Raw genomic sequence first — 18,044 nt, 5'->3', positions numbered from 1 at the left:
AGCGAGAGGGGGAGAGCGATGGAGGGAAACTCCTTACTCCAACCAGGCTCCAAATTCCTTAGTTGCTCATATATTTCAACCAAACAGCCCCAAAAAGATTGCCACAGATATGCGACAAATTAGTGCAAATGGCTATTATTATGTGTTGCACTCCTACATACACATCCTGAGTATCTGAATGTTAAACTGTGGAGGAATTTTGGAAACAAATATTATTTTAAACAAATGGAAATGATGTTTTAGAGTGTATTCGAACCCTAAATCTCTCAGTAGAAATAAAAAATAAAATGATATATATAAAAAAAATTGATTCAGGTGAATACGAGTCTTTTATCATGTAATCCATTCACATTTAACCCCCGGGGAAACCACCACACATAGACCACAATATGAATTTTGCATTCCACCTGTGAAGTCAAATTGTGACATGCACCCCTCACCCTGGATAAGAAGCTAAACATCAACCTCCCCTACAGACTGAGGCCTCATTGTAATCTTTCTCTTGTTCTACTATGAATAAAACAAAACAGCAGAAGTGATGGTTCCAAAGTAAGATAAAGATATGTAAATATACTCACAGCCGTTTCTTTTTCTATGTTGGCAGGTAATCGTACGTATAGGAGCGTCTTCAGACCCTCACACCATCTATCCCTGGTGATGCTGCAGGCACACACACTCCTCAACCTGTCCGCTCCACACCCAGTGAGCACTAACCATACCTCCCCCTCTGGCAGCCTCATCCCCCTCTCCCTCTTCACTGCCAAAACCCCCTCGACTGCCCTCCCTCCCATCTCTCCTCCTCCCTCTGCTGCAGCTCACATAGTCCCACTGTTACAACTCTCCTGCTATATGTAGATGGTGGAAAACAACTCGGGGGGGGAACGAGCTCCTTTGATCTGACTGGGTGATTCTATAAAGATACTGTAACATACACTGCTGTGTGTGTGTGTGTGTGTGTGTGTGTGTGTGTGTGTGTGTGTGTGTGTGTGTGTGTGTGTGTGTGTGTGTGTGTGTGTGTGTGTGTGTGTGTGTGTGTGAGAGAAAGACCGAGATCCCTGAGGCAACAGAATTCTGCAGTTTTGCATATGCCAAGAGCTTTCAGCCTTTCCTCGTTGTGTGTGTGTGTGTGTGTGTGTGTGTGTGTGTGTGTGTGTGTGTGTGTGTGTGTGTGTGTGTGTGTGTGTGTGTGTCTGTCTGTGGTTGTGTGCATGTGTGGTTGTGTGTGTGTGTATATATGTGAAGGCACATGCCGGCTCAAATGATGAATACAGCAGCTACCGACCTCTCCAGTTCTCACCACCCAGCTGCGCCTGTTAACCTACATTTCCCTTCCTTCTCGGGCGTTCAGCAGCAGGGCAGAGCGCCCTTTGCTGGTGGCCGAGCAGCAGCACCACACTTTGAGCTACGCTGAGGTGAAAGCTCTATGGGTGAAAGCCAAGGTACCGACAGCGAGCCGTGGATTTGTGGCGAGGCAGGATAAAGGCCATTCTCCCTCTCATCCTCTCCTTTGTACAGATGAATTAATATTTCATTAGCTTCCCTTCATCATCAATCATTAACCCCTGCCTGTCACCACAGCACTCGCCTGCTGCCCTCAATTGTTACCCTGACCTTTTACTGAACATCGGCTTCATTTAAATAAGTGACTAATCTATCAATTCAAGTTATTGAAAATGTAAACATGAGCCACAAAAGCCTCACGGTGTCATGTAATAACACTGAAATGATTCACAGCTAAGTCATGTTAAAGCTCATTTAGAGCCACTGTGTGCAGTCTGAGAAAACCACAATCTAACACACTCATGATTAATATAGAAACAGTAAAAGAGGATAACTCAATATTTAAAAGTAGAAAAAAGTGTTGCAAACTAACCTGCCATTGTCTCGGCCAACGCCCCAGACACGGATACTCGCGATTGGCTGAGAGTGAAGCACACTGCGGTCCATGGGGTCGACCAGGTTCAACATATTGTTCTCCAGCAGCAGGTACATGTCCTTCCCCTACACACACACACACACACACACACACACACACACACACACACACACACACACACACCACACACACACACACACACACACACACACACACACACACACACACACACACACACACACACACACACACACACACACACACACACCACACACACACACACACACACACACACACACACACACACACACACACACACACCACACACACAACACACACACACAACACACACACACACACACACACCACACACACACACACACACACACACACACACACACACACACACACACACACACACACACACACACACACACACACACACACACACACACACACACACACACACACTTTAGATCTCATCACATGCAATCCTTTTTTTCCTGCAGCTCAATACATGGTCATTCAAAGGTTCAGGTGCTTTCTTTGACTTATCTTAAAAAGTATATTTGCCTGTGTGTGCATGTGTGGTGTGTGTCTCTGCCTAAATAAATAATGAAACCTTAAAAAAAGAGGGGGGTAGATGAAAGGTTATTGAAGGAGGAAGAAGCTCCCTCCTGCTCTCTGTTCTGTCGCTTCAGATTAAACCCAGCCACAGCAGAGAGAGAGGAAGACTTCCTAACATCGCTCCACTTTCCTCTCTTCATTCTCCGCTCCTTCCTCCATCTTTTGAGATAGATTTGAGGAGACTGTTGCCCTGGCTAACTTCTTTAGCTCTTAACTCTGCTCCGCCTTTACATTTAATTGATCTAACTGGTTTTCTACAAGTACTATCCCTCTCAAAAAAACAAGTAACTATTTATAAAACTGCAAAGATAACAACAACAACATTTTCCTCACCTCTCCCCAGATACCGACAGTGTCTCGGATGTCATTCTTGCTGTAGGACAGCTGTCTGATGCAGTTGTTAACAGCAACGCTGCTCTTTCCAGGTGCCAAGTCCTCCTCGGCCATTTCCACCCATCCCAGAGATCGCACTGCAAAGCACTGAAAGACACACCAGGCCAGGATACTGTTATTTATACAGTACATCACTTACAGACATATTACAACTGTTTGCACACTGAGTAGCAGGTTTTAGGGTTTCATGAGGCTTATATAAGTATTTGTTTGCCTGACTTTAACAACATGGTGATTAAAACCGTGGGTGTTAGAACTGGCAGGATTGTAAGGAAAGCAGAACTATTTGGACTCCACCGAGGCGAAAACATAAATCAACAGATGAGAATAGCAAAACATGTTTGTAGTCAATATGAGACAGATTGAAGAGAGACACATCCATCTGTCCTCATCAAGTATTCATTTGATTTCAGCCATCCATTCAGAAAGTACTAGATGAAAGAGGTCAGAGTGAAAAACAAAGTGAGGCCCCATCACACTGACATCATGGTTTGTTGTAGGAAAAACTGATTCAAGTGTGGATCAAATGCTCAGATAACAAGTTGGCAGTTTGGTACCATACAGCGGGACACAACATACTAACACATTGTGTCTTCAGTGAGGGGACGTTCACACCGATGACTTCTCTAATCTGCTGAATGCACACACAGTAATACCCACAGTGCATCGCTCTGTGTTTCAGGAGTCTGGTGTGTTTTCAGGAGTCTAGTGTTGTCACAGATCCAGACCAGCAGGTGGTCACACACACACACACACACACACACACACACACACACACACACACACACACACACACACACACACACACACACACACACACACACACACACACACACACACACACACACACACACACACACACACACACACACACACACACACACACTAAATGGTTGTTAAATTGTCCAGCAAGTTTTTGAAAGGCAAGGCAACACAAGGCAATTCAAAGTGCTTTACAAAAATGAATGACATTAAGAGCATTAAGAAATAAACTGTGACAGATAGAAATTGTTGTCGAGTGAGGTTTTAGTTAACTCCTTGACGAAGGCCGTTCCAAGGTTGATAAGGCAGTGGGATATTTTCTCTTGAATTGAACGTGTGTGTGTGTGTGTGTGTGTTATAGTCCAGATGCCCTGACTGTGTTTGTGTCTGGTATTCATCATAATGTCACTGTTGCTAAGGATTTTTGAGTTTCTGCCAGACAAACAAACAGAGGGAAAAAACCATCGACAGCCAAATCAGCACAACGTCATGGAGCTGATTTTTGGCTTCACATTGTAATCTGCAAAGCTTTTGATCTGTTCAGTCATCGATGTGAATGCCACACACACCTTGGAACGTATGTCTGCTGTCCTGCAATCTGCGGCAGTTTGTGAAAGAATGCAATGACCGTATCATATCAGATAAATAGTGCATAATTGTTTTTCTGTGTAATTAGTTCAAATGTATTTATCCCTTGTGTTGACATTTCCTGGTATCTGCCTAATTGGAATGTCATTCTACCGACTGATGTTTTATTGAGCATAACTCCTTGATTAAAACTTGAAATGTCTCATTTGAATTTGAACTGTGAGTGTTTAAGAGGCCTCTCTAATATGGAGCTATTTCAGGGTCATAAGTTTTGATCATTCAAAAAAATACGTAATAAGTTTTTATCCTGATCTTTGAAAAATACAATGATGTATTTGAAATAATTTTCAGGTTGAATATTCTTTTGATTCAGTTCAGCAATTTTTTTGAATAAAATATTTATTTTCAGATTTCACTTTTATACATATTTTGATATTTGAATCCTTATTTTTTTCAGTTGCAGATTTTTCGTTTTCTGATTGAAAACAATTATTTTTTCAGTTTCAAATCTTGTTTTTTCAGGTTTCACATTGCTTTTCACCTTCAGATCGTTTTTCACCTTCAGATCTTTTTTTTCACCTTCAGATCTTTTTTTTCACTTTCAGACTTTTGGCCCTGATGTTGCTTGGGGGGCGGGGCTTAGCAAAGAGTAGTTTGGCTTCCTGAGTGACAGGCCTCTCTCTGTCATGTTGCCTTCATGGATGTTAGGTAGCGCGAAAAATATAACTCAATACTTTCTATACACAATACTCCCGTGATTGGTGGTAAACAAAACTGAAGCACAGTTTATTGCTCTTATACCTTGATTTTTGCTACTACGATGCTCAACAGCTCGCTTAACGAACTTTGACGCTGGTATCAGTTTACCACCAATCACGGGAGTATTGTGTATAGAAAGTATTGAGTTATATTTCTCGCGCTACCTAACATCCATGAAGGCAACATGACAGAGGGAGGCCTGTCACTCAGGAAGCCAAACTACTCTTTGCTAAGCCCCGCCCCCTCAAGCAACATCAGGGCCAAAAGTCTGAAAGCGAAAAAAAAAGATCTGAAAGCGAAAAACGATCTGAAAGTGAAAAGCAATGTGAAACCTGAAAAAACAAGATTTGAAACTGAACAAATAATTGTTTTGAATCTGAAAACGAAAAATCTGCAACTGAAAAAAACAAGGATTCAAATATCAAAATATGTATAAAAGTGAAATCTGAAATAAATATTTTATTCAAAAAAATTGCTGAACTGAATCAAAAATAATATTCAACCTGAAAATTATTTCAAATACTTATTTTTATTTTGAATACATCTTTGTATTTTTCAAAGTTCAGGATAAAAACTTGAACTTTCAAATACATTTTATTTTTTTGAATGATCAAAACTTATGACCCTGAAATAGCTCCATACTCTAAGAGTCTAATGAATGCACCAAGGTGCAGCATGGACCTGTTTCTCTCCGTCTCACCACTTGGAGGCGCTCTCTTCACTCAGATGAGAGCACAGAAAGCCAATGTAAAAAGCACCAGCAAATAAACAGGTTTAGGACTATATATACAGTCTATGCTTAGGACATAAGAAGACTAAACTTTTATTATTTTTTTAAAGCAGAAAGCGATATTTGCTAGGAATTTGGTGATATTCTAAAGTGTTGAAAGTAGGACTATAAAACTCAGAAATATATGTGTAATTTTTTATTTTGTTTGTTTTCAGTTAGCATTACAAGGCAACACAAGAAGACCACAATGCAACAGACTACGAACTAATTTATCATGCATTTAGAAATGTACTGTATCTAAATGTTTTCTTAACGGATAGATTAAAATAGCTACAGAACAATGTGAATAATGATTCAAACCTGTATAAAACCACAGATTAGGATGATACGTTATGCACGCTTTGCACTGAAAATACTCCTTACCTTTGTTTCTGAGTTGATCATGTTGACCCTGCAGGACTCCTCCTCTTCCTCTGATGGACGGTTCCTGAAAAAAAGGTTTAAAAACAAATAATGTAGGTATATAATAAACACTGTTATTATTAGTACCATTGCAACCATTAGCTGTTTAACTAAAGGTCCCTGTTCTGCTTGTAGGGGTTACAGGCAGTCATTACACTAATAGAGAACATCAAGCCATTTCCTGAGTAGAAGAACAAACATCCTGCTTTGTCTGACCTCATTTACTCCAACACTGATTTAGAACAAGATTAGAACTAAATAACTAGACCAAACCAGTAGAGGGAAATATGTAATTGAGTAGCAAGACTAGTGTGTGTAGGGGGGGTTGTGTCTGTGCAGGTATTCCACCTTAGCTTTAGTGATGCGTAGCGAAGCGTAGCACCCTCAAACTCCTTCAGGCTGGGGTCAGAGTTCAGCGTGGCTGCCTGCAGGTCCTGATGTACACAGAGGAAAATGATCAGAGTGCAAAATGACACCAAAATAGAACCCACATCTTCGACCAAAAGGCAACCACCTTTAAGCCCCTTTCACACATGTGACCTGTAATACCGTCTGCTAAAACTGTCAGGGTTCGGCAGGTTTGTCCTTTGCACACAGGTTTTAAGATGAAGAAAACTTTATTAAAGTCTGATGCCACACGACATAACAACTCTAGACAGATAGGAGACCTGTCATTTGATTTATAGGTTCTTTATAGTTGCGTGGTGATGCAGTGGAAAGTTATCCAGATGTTTTTAAATAACCTTTTATTATCAAAATTCATATTATTATCCCATGTGTATTTTCACTGTTTGCCTTGTAGGGTTGACAACATACAGTACTGTGGTGTGGCACATGTCCATACATCTAACCACCGCACTGCTGACTATCTTAAACAAAAACAGGATTGGCTCCTTATCCAAACTAACACTGATATGTCTGACTGCAATAATATTCAGGGCATGTGGGAGAGGGGCTATGGAGACACAAGCTGGCAGAAGACAAATGTACATCTCTTGACCCCACTCGGTGTATGCCAGCATGCATCCACGTGTGGGCGGGGTGGCCTTGCTGGATGGAGAAATGGCGTTGGTGTGTTATGTGTAATGGGGCATGCTGCATAAAGGAAAGAAAGTTAACTGTGTGTTAACTCATTCAGATCGGTGCCAGTAGGAAGGAAAGATGACAACATTTTAGCAACATGAGTAAAGAAAAAAAATAACCTTATGAGTGTGTTGCTGCAGCCAAGTAACACATACAGTTGAACACATCAGGCATGACAAAGTGCTGTGGTTGGTGCAGTTACATTATGTTGAATCATCAGCCACACATGCTTCTGCCCAGGCAGTGGATCTCGAGCACATAATGCAAAAATATATCACTCAAAAGAGTGTGTGAGGATAGAGCAAGAACACGACTCATTGACGTGAGTGCATTATACTTGCCTTCCACATTTCACTATCAATCTTTCCGCCAAATTCACTCCACACCGGTTTCTACATACATCGTTAAAATACAAACACACAAAGTGGTGGGCAGAGATTGGGGGGGTCAAAGGTAGGAGGGAAGAAAGACAGAAGAGGGCTGTTAGCTAACTAGTTGACTCCACACAGAGTAAAGTGCAATAAGGAGCGACCTGGCAAAACATTTCTGTAATGAAAAGCTGTCAATCAAAATGTTTCCTGCTCCTATTGAACAGTCACCTCACTTCTGAGAATCTATTGATTCTTGATTAGTAGAATATAAACAATAAAGACATAGAAGTAGTCATTTAGACGGTGACACTTTTCTTGATGTTGATAATAAATGGATAAAACATTCATCTTGTAATTATTTTCGAAATTCCAATGTCGTTACAGCAAAAAGTTAAGGAAAATAGGAGTACCACTAAAACAAGATAAAGAGACAATAAAAGAGAAGTAACATTACAAATAAATATCAATAATGATCCAACAAATACAAAACTAGAACACAATAGTATATCAGGTTAACATTTTAAAGATGAACATGTAGGAGGACATATTGCACTTTAGTCTCAGGGTTTGCTTTGTTGAAAAACAAGACTCTCTTTGTCCATGAAGGCTCACAAACTGTTTAGATGTTCCAAGTCTGTTGATGGTGTCCTGTGTGTGCAGAAGTACACATGTATGTGACACAAGTAGACATGTATAAAGTCATTTACACATACAGATGCTAAAGATTTTCTTGCTATCTGTGCCACACACAAATACACATTTACAGACAGTGTGAAAGATGTTGAAGCATAACTAAAGGCTATTGAGCTAAAAGGGAACCTTAAGAGTGGTGACAGTTCACAAGGGGAAAGAAGGTAAAGTGGAAATGTTTCTAAAGTGTCGTACCTTGTCTTCATCTTCGAGATGCTGAGAGCGCAGCTCTGGATCAGGCATCCCCTGCAGAGAGGAGGAACGAGGCTACGGAGAGACAGAGAGCACAGAGACATGAAGCATTAGGAATGACAAACATCTTTATAGTGAGAATTCAGAGGACATCTACCATGTTAGTCTGTCTGCCATTTTGGCTCTTGTGTCACTGGCTATTAGTCAAGATGTCTGCAGGTCATTCTGGCACATCCATCTATCACCATCAGTCCTTTCTCACTGGATCAATACTTTATCTACACCATGCTCCTCTCTATCAATCTCCTTTCCTCTCTCCGTATGGCTCCATCATTCTCCATGATTGACTGGTTGATTGTCTCAGTGTTCTGCCGCTCGACTGCAGTATTGACGGTCCTTTCTCCGTCTCACTCTCTATAACCGGCTGTCTGAATTTGTACAAAATGTGAGGATTACCACCGAAAGTACATTAAAACAGAAGAAAAATGTGTGTGAGTTACTTACAAAGTAGCAGCTGTTGACAAATCCACATGTGGTGACGGTGGGCTCCAGAGTGGAGAGAGGCTCCAGAGTGGAGAGAGGCTCCACGGAGCTGTCAGAGGTGGTGCTGCTGGAGCGAGTCGACCCCCTGAAGAAGATCTCCGCCTGGCTCGACTACATGCAGACACACAATGGATTCAGACAGGCAGGATCGACTGTAGAACTCATATATCAAGCATTAGTTTAGCTAGGTGGCCAAGTGCTGACAGTATTCCCAAGTAAGTCTAAGCCACAGTCCTAGTTTTAAATGTGTACTGTCTTTGTGTTTTGTTTTGTTACTGCTCATGTTTTTTATTTAGATGTTTTTTTGTGGTTGGTGCCCCGAAGAGAAATGTCTACCCTGTTGGGTTAATATATATTTTCGTGTTGGTGTACTTAAAAAGGCGCAACTGAATGTACGATAGTCACAGTTGTTATTAAAGTCACTTTTTTCTTCAGCTGTTCATTGTGTTGATCTATCAGAGGTTTAACTAAAGACTTACATTTTAAAAGTGTTGCATTTCCAATTCTACTAATCATGACCATAATAACAGTTGCCACAAGAAACTAATTTATTTGTTGCCAATTGTACTACAAATATAGAGTTTCACTTAATTATTATTTGTTAATATGAATCTCTGACTTGATATCTGAAATAGTTTCCCCCATTGTTCCTCATTCTCTCTTTACAGTGTAGATTCATTTAGTTTCAGTCCAACATAGTGTTTGCCATCACTTAAACCATCTTGAGCACGAGGCACAGACAATTACAGCAACAACTAAAGACAGTATGTACGTTCAATATTGTGTCTCTCACCTCGATGTCAGGAGTGGGTGAGGGGCTGAGTGAGCCCAGGGAGTGTTTCTGTGGTGTGGAGACGGTGTGGTCGCCCTGGGCCGGGGGCTCCGTCTGTCCGGGGGGTGCGGGGTGTGTGGCCGGCCTCTCCCACTGGGTGGTGCCTGTAGGAATGTGCCAGTAGTAGATACCGGCCATGTCTGTGATCTTCTTCCATCCTGGAGGCAGGTTGGGGTCTGTCTGGAACGACTGCTCACTCCAGATATCTGGGGATAAAACACAAATATTAGGAAGGTTTATTGATGTCAACAGGATTTACAATACTTTAATTACAAATGCATGGATGAACACACCTCTGTAACGACACCCAAACATACAGCATATTATATATATTTATTGTTTTCAACCATAGGATCCAGATGGCCTCTGTTATATTAAAGTTAACATATCAACAGCTGATGGTTTACTCAGCATCTGCTGTCATTTAACAAGCCGTGTCTTTCGTTGGAGCGCAACCAAGTCCAACTTGTTAATTGCTGTTGTTGTATTCGTGCCACACACCCACACACATACCTTTAAAAAAAGAAATCACGACCCACAGTCAAACAAGCAATACTCTCACATTAGAAAAGTTAAACAGCTGTCTGATGCATTTGCAATCTGCATTGCATTTTGCAGAACACTTCAATCTTCTTTATATTACAATTTTGAAACTTCTGAACCCATTGGAAAACACATCTGCTCTCTTTCATTTTGTATCAGCTTATAAATCAAATATTAGGGTATTTCTCATAAAGACCACTGACATCAAAACAAATCAAAACAGGAGAGATGGAAACTATTTTAGGAAGTCAATATGTACCGGGGTTCCAATGATCAAGCCTACCTTGCATCTCTATGTACGACTAGATAAAGGATAATAATCTTAGATTGGAATGAATACATTCCTGGACAAACTACTAACGCTAAAGGAACACAGCTACGAAATTCAAAAGACAGAAAAACACTAAAGATTGATTATTTAAAAAACGCTGGCTCCTCAGGATGGATTCACATAAAACGCAAACTTCCCTTCCCCAACCGAGCGCAACAGCAGCATATAGAGCAGATGGCTGTTACCATGAGTTATTTGACAGTGACAGAATTCAGCGCAAATACAGCATTTACCTTGAAAACACACATCGATACATACAGGCGCACACGTACACACTACATGTCATCTGAAGGTCTCAGACACGCACACACACACACACACACACACACTAGATGGCATATTTGTGTGGGTGTGACGTTGATGTAGTTGCAGGAATAGTAAAGATGATAAAAAAAACTGCAACTCATAAAGGTGATATAAGCGTGTGTGCATGTGTGTGACCGTGTGTGTACACAAAGAGTTCCTCGAACTGCTGACCATGCTAATAAAACAGCCCCCTGTCGCCACGACTGCAGGCTGTATGTCATCATGACGACTGGGCGGACCAGATTGAGTTGGAATACACACACACACACACACACACACACACTTATTAAGAGTTTGATTTGTAAAATGGATAAGAAATTGCCCAAAAAGCCTAGCAAAATGTGCACATATGCTCTTGAAAGATATCCCTTGTGGTGTCAGACTGAGGCACTGCCTTCTGGGAGTTGCAGTCTTGAGATTGTCTGACTGCTGGGAGGAAGGGGGAGGAAGGGGATTCAGAGAAAAAGATGCCAGGATGAAATGAACGGACTACTGGATGAAGATGAAACGTGCTCAAGAAGAGAAGAAGATAGAGGTTAAGGGAGAGAGATAATATTTGTCACATGAATATAATCAAGCAAGCATAATAAATGATCAACATGTATCCATGTCTATGCGTCGAGGGACTTGTAAAGTATATGTTTACTATCTTCAAGGTTATAATGTATCCTTTGTTTACTTGTATTATTATAAGACATATTTATTCTTCTGGTTTGTTTGTATTTTTCTACGCTTTTGCAACCTTTTGGGTGTAGTGATTTTACCTGCCAATAAAGAGAGGAAGAGAGAGAGAGCTGCTAGTGGCTCGAGGCGTATATCATGTCTGAAAGTTAGCAGAGTCATCCTCTGAGAGCACCACAGCAATTGTGGAATTAAAAGAAAAAGCTTGAGCATGCTGACACTAAGTCTAGGAGCTGGCGTGCACCTATGCAGCTCATGGACCACAGTGAAGCTACGTAGCAGTTAGCCAGGGATAGCCTCAGTTAGCATGCGGCTCCATGCCAGAGCAGGGTCTGGCAGAGGGGGATGGGAGAGCAGTGAGCTCCTGGAGCAATAACACACACACACACATGTTCTGTCTGACAGCACATGCACACACCAGCATCAACAGTTTGATACACACATTCAGTAACAACACAAACAGATCCCTGAGATAGACATGTAAAGAACAATCACCTTACAAACTTCACCCCAGAAAGAGATGCGCACATACTGTCTACCTGTGCATATGCTCACACACGCAGACAACATTTGAAAAATCCCCTATACTATATTTTCTCCGACAGATGCACCTACCCTCGTAATTGACAATCACAATGGCCAGCATGTAGTCTTTCCCCAGCCTCATAGTTAGCTAGCTGCCTCTCATACAGCGAAGCCCAGTGCTGTAAGCAAACAGAGAACCCCAGACAGAGATATAGGGAGAGAAAGAGAGGGAGGACTGAGGAGAGAGAGAGAGAGGGGGGACACTGCAAGAGAAGGGAGGCAGAGACGCAGGGATGTAAAAAAGAGAGGCAGAGAAGAGAGGGTGAATAAAGGGGGAGTGAGAGAGAGTGGGAGAGATGGAGGTTTCCCCCCGCAGCTACACTGTGATTTTTGTCAGTTCTTCCTCTGAAGCACAACAACAACAACAACAACAACAACACAAATAAGCCTGCCCTCCCTTTCCTGTCCCAACACAAACATACACACAGGCACATTGAATAACACAATATCTGGCACACTTAGTGTCTATTTCTCCCTCATTTGCACCCTATTCTTAGCCTCTCTTGGTTGTCCTGGCAACCCCAAGAATACCTTTGATCCAACATATCTAGTGAAGCTGCAACAAAGAAGGAACAGCAAAGAAGAGCACCTTGATGTTCTGAGGGTGATAAGTTGTGTTTTGAGTAGATGGGGGGGGGGCAGAGAAATAGCTCAACATATGACAGACTAAAAACACTGAATCTGACATGTTGCAGTACAGCACACATCCACATTCAACTCGTGTTTCTTGCAAGTGTTAAAATGAATGTTGTTGTGTGAGAATGTGAAAGACATCTTTAAATATCCTTCCTGCACTCAGCATGTGTGTATGTGTGTGTGTGTGTGTGTGTGTGTGTGTGTGTGTGTGTGTGTGCATGTGTGTGTGTGTGTTTTAGCTCCTCTGTGTGAAAGCAGTGTCGTATTGGACCTGTAACCCGCAACATCCACAGAGGAATCTGACACACACCTGGGAAAACAACACTGCTTTGTCAATGTGAGAGAGACGGGAGGTTGCAGCAGTATGGACGACTATGTCTTAGATATTGATAAGCTCAAAATGAATGACGCCAGAATCATGTTTAACGCTGCTTCTGCCATTCCTCAGAGGATAATATGTCTTAACCAGACACTGCACTATCGTTAAAAACAAGTTATAATACCATTTTAGACGCAAACGCACAAGAGGAAATCAGGACAAAAGAACACATGGAAAGTCAATTCTGGACATGCTGCTCGTCAGCATTCTTGCAGAGAAATGAAATGCACAGATGTTCAGACGGAGCCTTACATTCAATAGGGACAGTGAGTCATCAGAGAGCGAGCAGGAAAAAGTGAAGAGGCTCGGATCACTGCATGGTTTACAGCTCAGAGGTCGGACTGTTACTTTGGGGAAGACGGATGTGTTTCATATGTCTAACAAGAAAGCACAAGGCAGAGAGTTTTAAGTGCCCAATTAAACTGAACATCGAGATATTTACATAATGCTGACAAAGAAATACAATAGGTTTAACAGACCTTCTGCAGAGGTAGGCAAGTTTCAGAAAGACCCACAAAAGAGGAAGTAAACATGAGGTACATAACTCATCCCAAAGTTCTGCCTTGCTGTACGGTAACGTCAAACATAAGGAAAAAAGGATTTTTAAGGGGATGACGCATAAATATTTAGAAATGTAATTAAGTTAAAGCATTTGTGTTCTCAAAAATGATATAACGGATTCCTAATGACAATAACCTAATTTAACATAAAGATAAAACATCAAATAAAACACTATGTTAGAGAAATAATCAATTGCTAATTTGCTGATTGATTAACTGTTTTCCTACAAAATGTCAAATGTTATCATTCCAGCTTTCTCTGCTTCCTGCATATCACAAAAAGTAAGATTGAATGATGAAAGGTAAGATTAAAGGGAGCTAAAGTACTTTGTTTTCATTTGAGTATTGCCTCTACAAGAAGATAGAGACATAATGGCATCTTCCCTGGCACACACACACACGCCCAGGACACAGCATGAAACAGGACGCAGCTGATCTACCCTAGCTAACCACCCATGAGGTTACAAGGGCACTTCCTGTCCCAGAGGGATTCTGGGAGATTTACTGGAGGCAGGAGTGTTTGTTATTCTGTTCCAGCTATGTCTGAGTTCTGCATACACACACACACGTACGTACGCACACACACATACTTGGTCACCATAAATGGAAACATGTCATCAGCGGAGGACGGTGGAACCACTACACAAGGGAAAACTATGCCAAGCATCCGTAAGTGTGAGTTGCTGTGGAGTGTACTCTCTTGAGTTAAAGGTCACCTATTATTCAAAATCCACTTTTTAATGTCTTCTATCCATAACCATGTGTCCCCTCTGTAAAGAGATTCTGAATGTTTCAGGAAAAAAGATTCTTCACTTTTTGTCCTGATCCATTTCTATAAAAACCTGTCTGAAAATGAGCTGATCACATTTTGGCCACTTTATGATGTCATAATGATTTTGTGGCTTGTGTAACCGTTAGCCAATCACCAACCAAGGTAACACCCACCCCCTTATCACCTGAATCTCCTCCTAGAGCACCATTGTGTTCTTTTTAACCAAATATCTCTCAGAGGGGCGTTGTGAGTGGCTCCTTATTTTCATCTAAAGCAGGGGTGCCCAACCTTTTTTGAACCGAGAGCTACTTTTAAAGTTGCCAGTCTGCCGAGATCTACCAGTCCAAATAGAGAGGCATTACTGAAATACACACTTCTACTTGTATAAAACTGACCTTTGTGATTAATACTTCATAAAATACTGCAGATCCTTTATCTTACCTCTTTCTAATCTACACACATACAAGTATTTAACTGAAGTTACACAACAGTGTTGTTGATACAGAGTTGGAGTTTATTCACACGTCACTACAGTGGGTAATGTTTTCAAGAAACATTGAACAGTGCTGCCACATATGACACAGGGAAAAAAGAAAAGACTCTGAACCCTTTCTTTGCCATTAAAATTAGGCTTACTAATAAGACAACTCAGATCTGAAGCTACACAGGAATCTGCTGCCAAAGTGCAATAAAAAAGACACAATTAATAGAATCAAACCCTTATTTGTTGCATTTTAGTAGAGTATAAAAATAAATGCCTTTAAAATAGGATGCCAGCAACACTAGTTTCTTAACCTGAATTGATGATCAATTTAAGTTTGCATTCTTATACCATTTTGTACAATAATTATAATGAATAAGTTCAAACAAACTAAAACTTACAGCTGATTAATAACGGTATCTAACTTAAGTTTTTATTATATCAAAAACCTGTTGAAATGCTTCTGTTATTTTTACTGTCCACCAAAAGCACGTCGGCAGCCTCCAGGAATGCTTCTTACACAACTTCGCCGTCTTTGAAAGACTTCATGTGTTTCGCAAGAACATAACTGACACGATAAGATGCTCTGGTAGCAGCCTTGCTCTTGTTGTTGGGCCCTGGTGAAAATGGACTGCTGTGCATTTAGCTGTCCTTTCAGGCCCCTCCCCTTTTGGGAGCGTAGGGCAGAATTAGGAGGGAATTCCGTCTCGTAGCGTTTCTGCACTGTTTTGAAATGCCGCTCCCTTCTTCGATAAAGCCACGCTCGCATTGCAGATGAGACAGATGGACTTTGAATTGGAATAGATACAAAAATAATCATCCTCCCACTCGGAGTGAAAATTATATATTTTGGGCTTTTTTGCTTCTGCCATAATTGCGGTCTTGTGTGTGTGCGGACTGTCACTCCTGTTGACCATCCATGCTGTTGACACGGACAACGTCAGCGAAATAGTGCCCACTGCCCACCAGCCACGCCCCGACACAAGGGGTCACGCCGGCCAATCACAAAGCTTTGGTGCGTTCAAGTGCATTATTCTGGCACGGGAAGATTATGTTATAGGACATTAACGATAAAACTGAATATTGTTGTTCTATTTTTAGACACATCTCGCGATCGACTGGTTGGGCACCCCTGATCTAAAGTAACAGACAGAGAATCAGCACTTTTGAAACAGGGCTGAAACAGAGGGGATTATGTGATGCTACAATTGGTGATCTGTTTGGTGTTTGGAGCCAAACACTTCAGAGACATGTCTTGTATATATCTGAGACCTATAATATATTGATGAAAAACAGTATAATAGGGGACCTTTAATTAATATGTGTACCTGTCTCTTCTGGGGAGTTGCTCTCCTGGGACAGGGTGGTCCAACTCAACTCTTCGTCACTGGGGTTCAGATTCTGGATGCGGTTCAAAGCACAGTCTGTCTTTGCCCCGGTCCTCCTGTCCTTCTTCGTCTCTGGAGAGGAGGAGGAAGAGGAGGAGCAGGAGGCCACAGAAAGCAGGGGTGTGTCCTCTGGGCTGGCATGCTTCGGTGGGGAGGGAGGGGGGGGCACCGGAGCGTCCTGGCCTGATTGGAGGAGCTTGAGGTTGGAGTGGAGGTCAGAGATGAGCTCCAGGCCTGAAGAAACGTTGTTTTTCATCACAGGGGATTCACTTTTTATCATCAGTAAAGGTTTATTCTCCTCGTTGTCCTGATCCTCCTCCACCGCCTCATCTCCGTCTTCCTCGATCTTCATCTTCGACATCATTTCCTTTTCAGACAGAATGCTGATGTCGTCGCTCTCCTCTGTCTCAATGTTCAAGTCAAAGTCCAAATCTGTGGTGTTGCCATGGAGTTTGAGCTCCGCACTCGTGAAGGTATTACAGTCAGTGTCTGATTCAGTTTTCTGCTCGGGGTCTGCGTCACTGCTGTCGTCCGAGTGAAGTTCAACGTCTCTCTTGATGACGTCTTCCTCCCTGTCATTGTTGGGTGAGAGCGTGACTGTCATCTTCCTCAGCTGTGTTGACATTGAGGTCGTCCTCTGTAGTTTCAGACTCTGGATCTGAGTCAGGGCCGGTTGTGTTTTTGTTGTGATCCTGACCGGCTTTACGGAGCTGGTTCACTCCATTCTTGGCAAGTTTGGGATTGTTGGGGGTTAAGGACTGCGATGGGGATGATGGGGAGGAGGAAGATGGCACCGCTTCTCCGAGGCCCATGGCAGTCTGTATATTGGTAAGAGCGTACTTTTTGCGACACTTGGGCGGCGTGGCTGAGCCTTGGTTGATGACATCACTGCTCAGCAGCTGGTTGTGTGAAGAGCGGAGGCTGAGGGAAGAAGGAGGCGTGGCAGCAGGGCCGTTACGATTGGTCACATCTACTGACATCATCGTGGCACAAGACAGATCACCTGAAGAGGAAGAGATGGCGAACAGGAAGTGAATACATTTGAATGTACATGTGCGTTAGGATGAACACAATACAGTTTAGGAGTTAGCCTTCAACAAAGGGTGTCTCTTTGCTAACTTACTACTGCTGTAGTAGGAACTGCTATTCTTGCATTGTAATTCAAAAGACCGGTGCTAAGTAGGATATGGTTCCAGTTAATAAAACCTTTTTGCGGCAGAAAAAATATTGTAAATAAGGAGAGACCATATTCAATTTAAAAAGAAAAATTAATATTGTGTTCAGTAAAAAATATAATCGGAGAGAACTGCCATCACATCAAAGGGATTAATAACAGATTTGTAATGACTGTACATGAGTTTAAATATTCATTTTTGGCGCACTGCATGGGGAGGATCACAGAACATTGTCCAAGCTTTTTAAGGTGGAAAATGATCACTAAGAAAACCAATATTGTTGTTTTAACTTAATTTAA

At 41.8% G+C, this 18,044-nt stretch overlaps 1 protein-coding gene across 14 annotated transcripts in view; it reads right to left on the bottom strand.

The window, feature by feature from the left end:
• Positions 1-18,044, bottom strand: part of apbb2b (amyloid beta (A4) precursor protein-binding, family B, member 2b) — a 54,577-nt gene that overhangs the window by 11,400 nt on the left and 25,133 nt on the right. For 11 of the 14 annotated variants that reach the window (XM_034211586.1, XM_034211588.1, XM_034211579.1 and 8 more), the window contains exons 4-13: positions 16,511-17,573; positions 9,870-10,114; positions 9,038-9,187; positions 8,537-8,608; positions 8,264-8,299; positions 7,622-7,672; positions 6,546-6,631; positions 6,159-6,222; positions 2,837-2,983; positions 1,874-2,001 (exon numbers count right to left, since the gene is read on the bottom strand). In XM_034211586.1, coding sequence (XP_034067477.1) covers positions 1,874-2,001; positions 2,837-2,983; positions 6,159-6,222; positions 6,546-6,631; positions 7,622-7,672; positions 8,264-8,299; positions 8,537-8,608; positions 9,038-9,187; positions 9,870-10,114; positions 16,511-17,195 — 1,664 coding nt within the window. In that variant the 5' untranslated portion in view covers positions 17,196-17,573. Of the gene's footprint in view, positions 1-1,873; positions 2,002-2,836; positions 2,984-6,158; positions 6,223-6,545; positions 6,632-7,621; positions 7,673-8,263; positions 8,300-8,536; positions 8,609-9,037; positions 9,188-9,869; positions 10,115-12,384; positions 12,525-16,510; positions 17,574-18,044 lie in introns of those variants that run through there. The other 3 variants (XM_034211593.1, XM_034211591.1, XM_034211592.1) reach the window with 3 other exon arrangements.

The sequence above is a fragment of the Gymnodraco acuticeps genome, unplaced genomic scaffold, assembly GCF_902827175.1.
Source record: "Gymnodraco acuticeps unplaced genomic scaffold, fGymAcu1.1, whole genome shotgun sequence".
Lineage (NCBI taxonomy): Eukaryota > Metazoa > Chordata > Actinopteri > Perciformes > Bathydraconidae > Gymnodraco > Gymnodraco acuticeps.
Note: the sequence above shows the minus strand (reverse complement) of the source record. Positions and strands in the feature narration are given on the sequence as shown.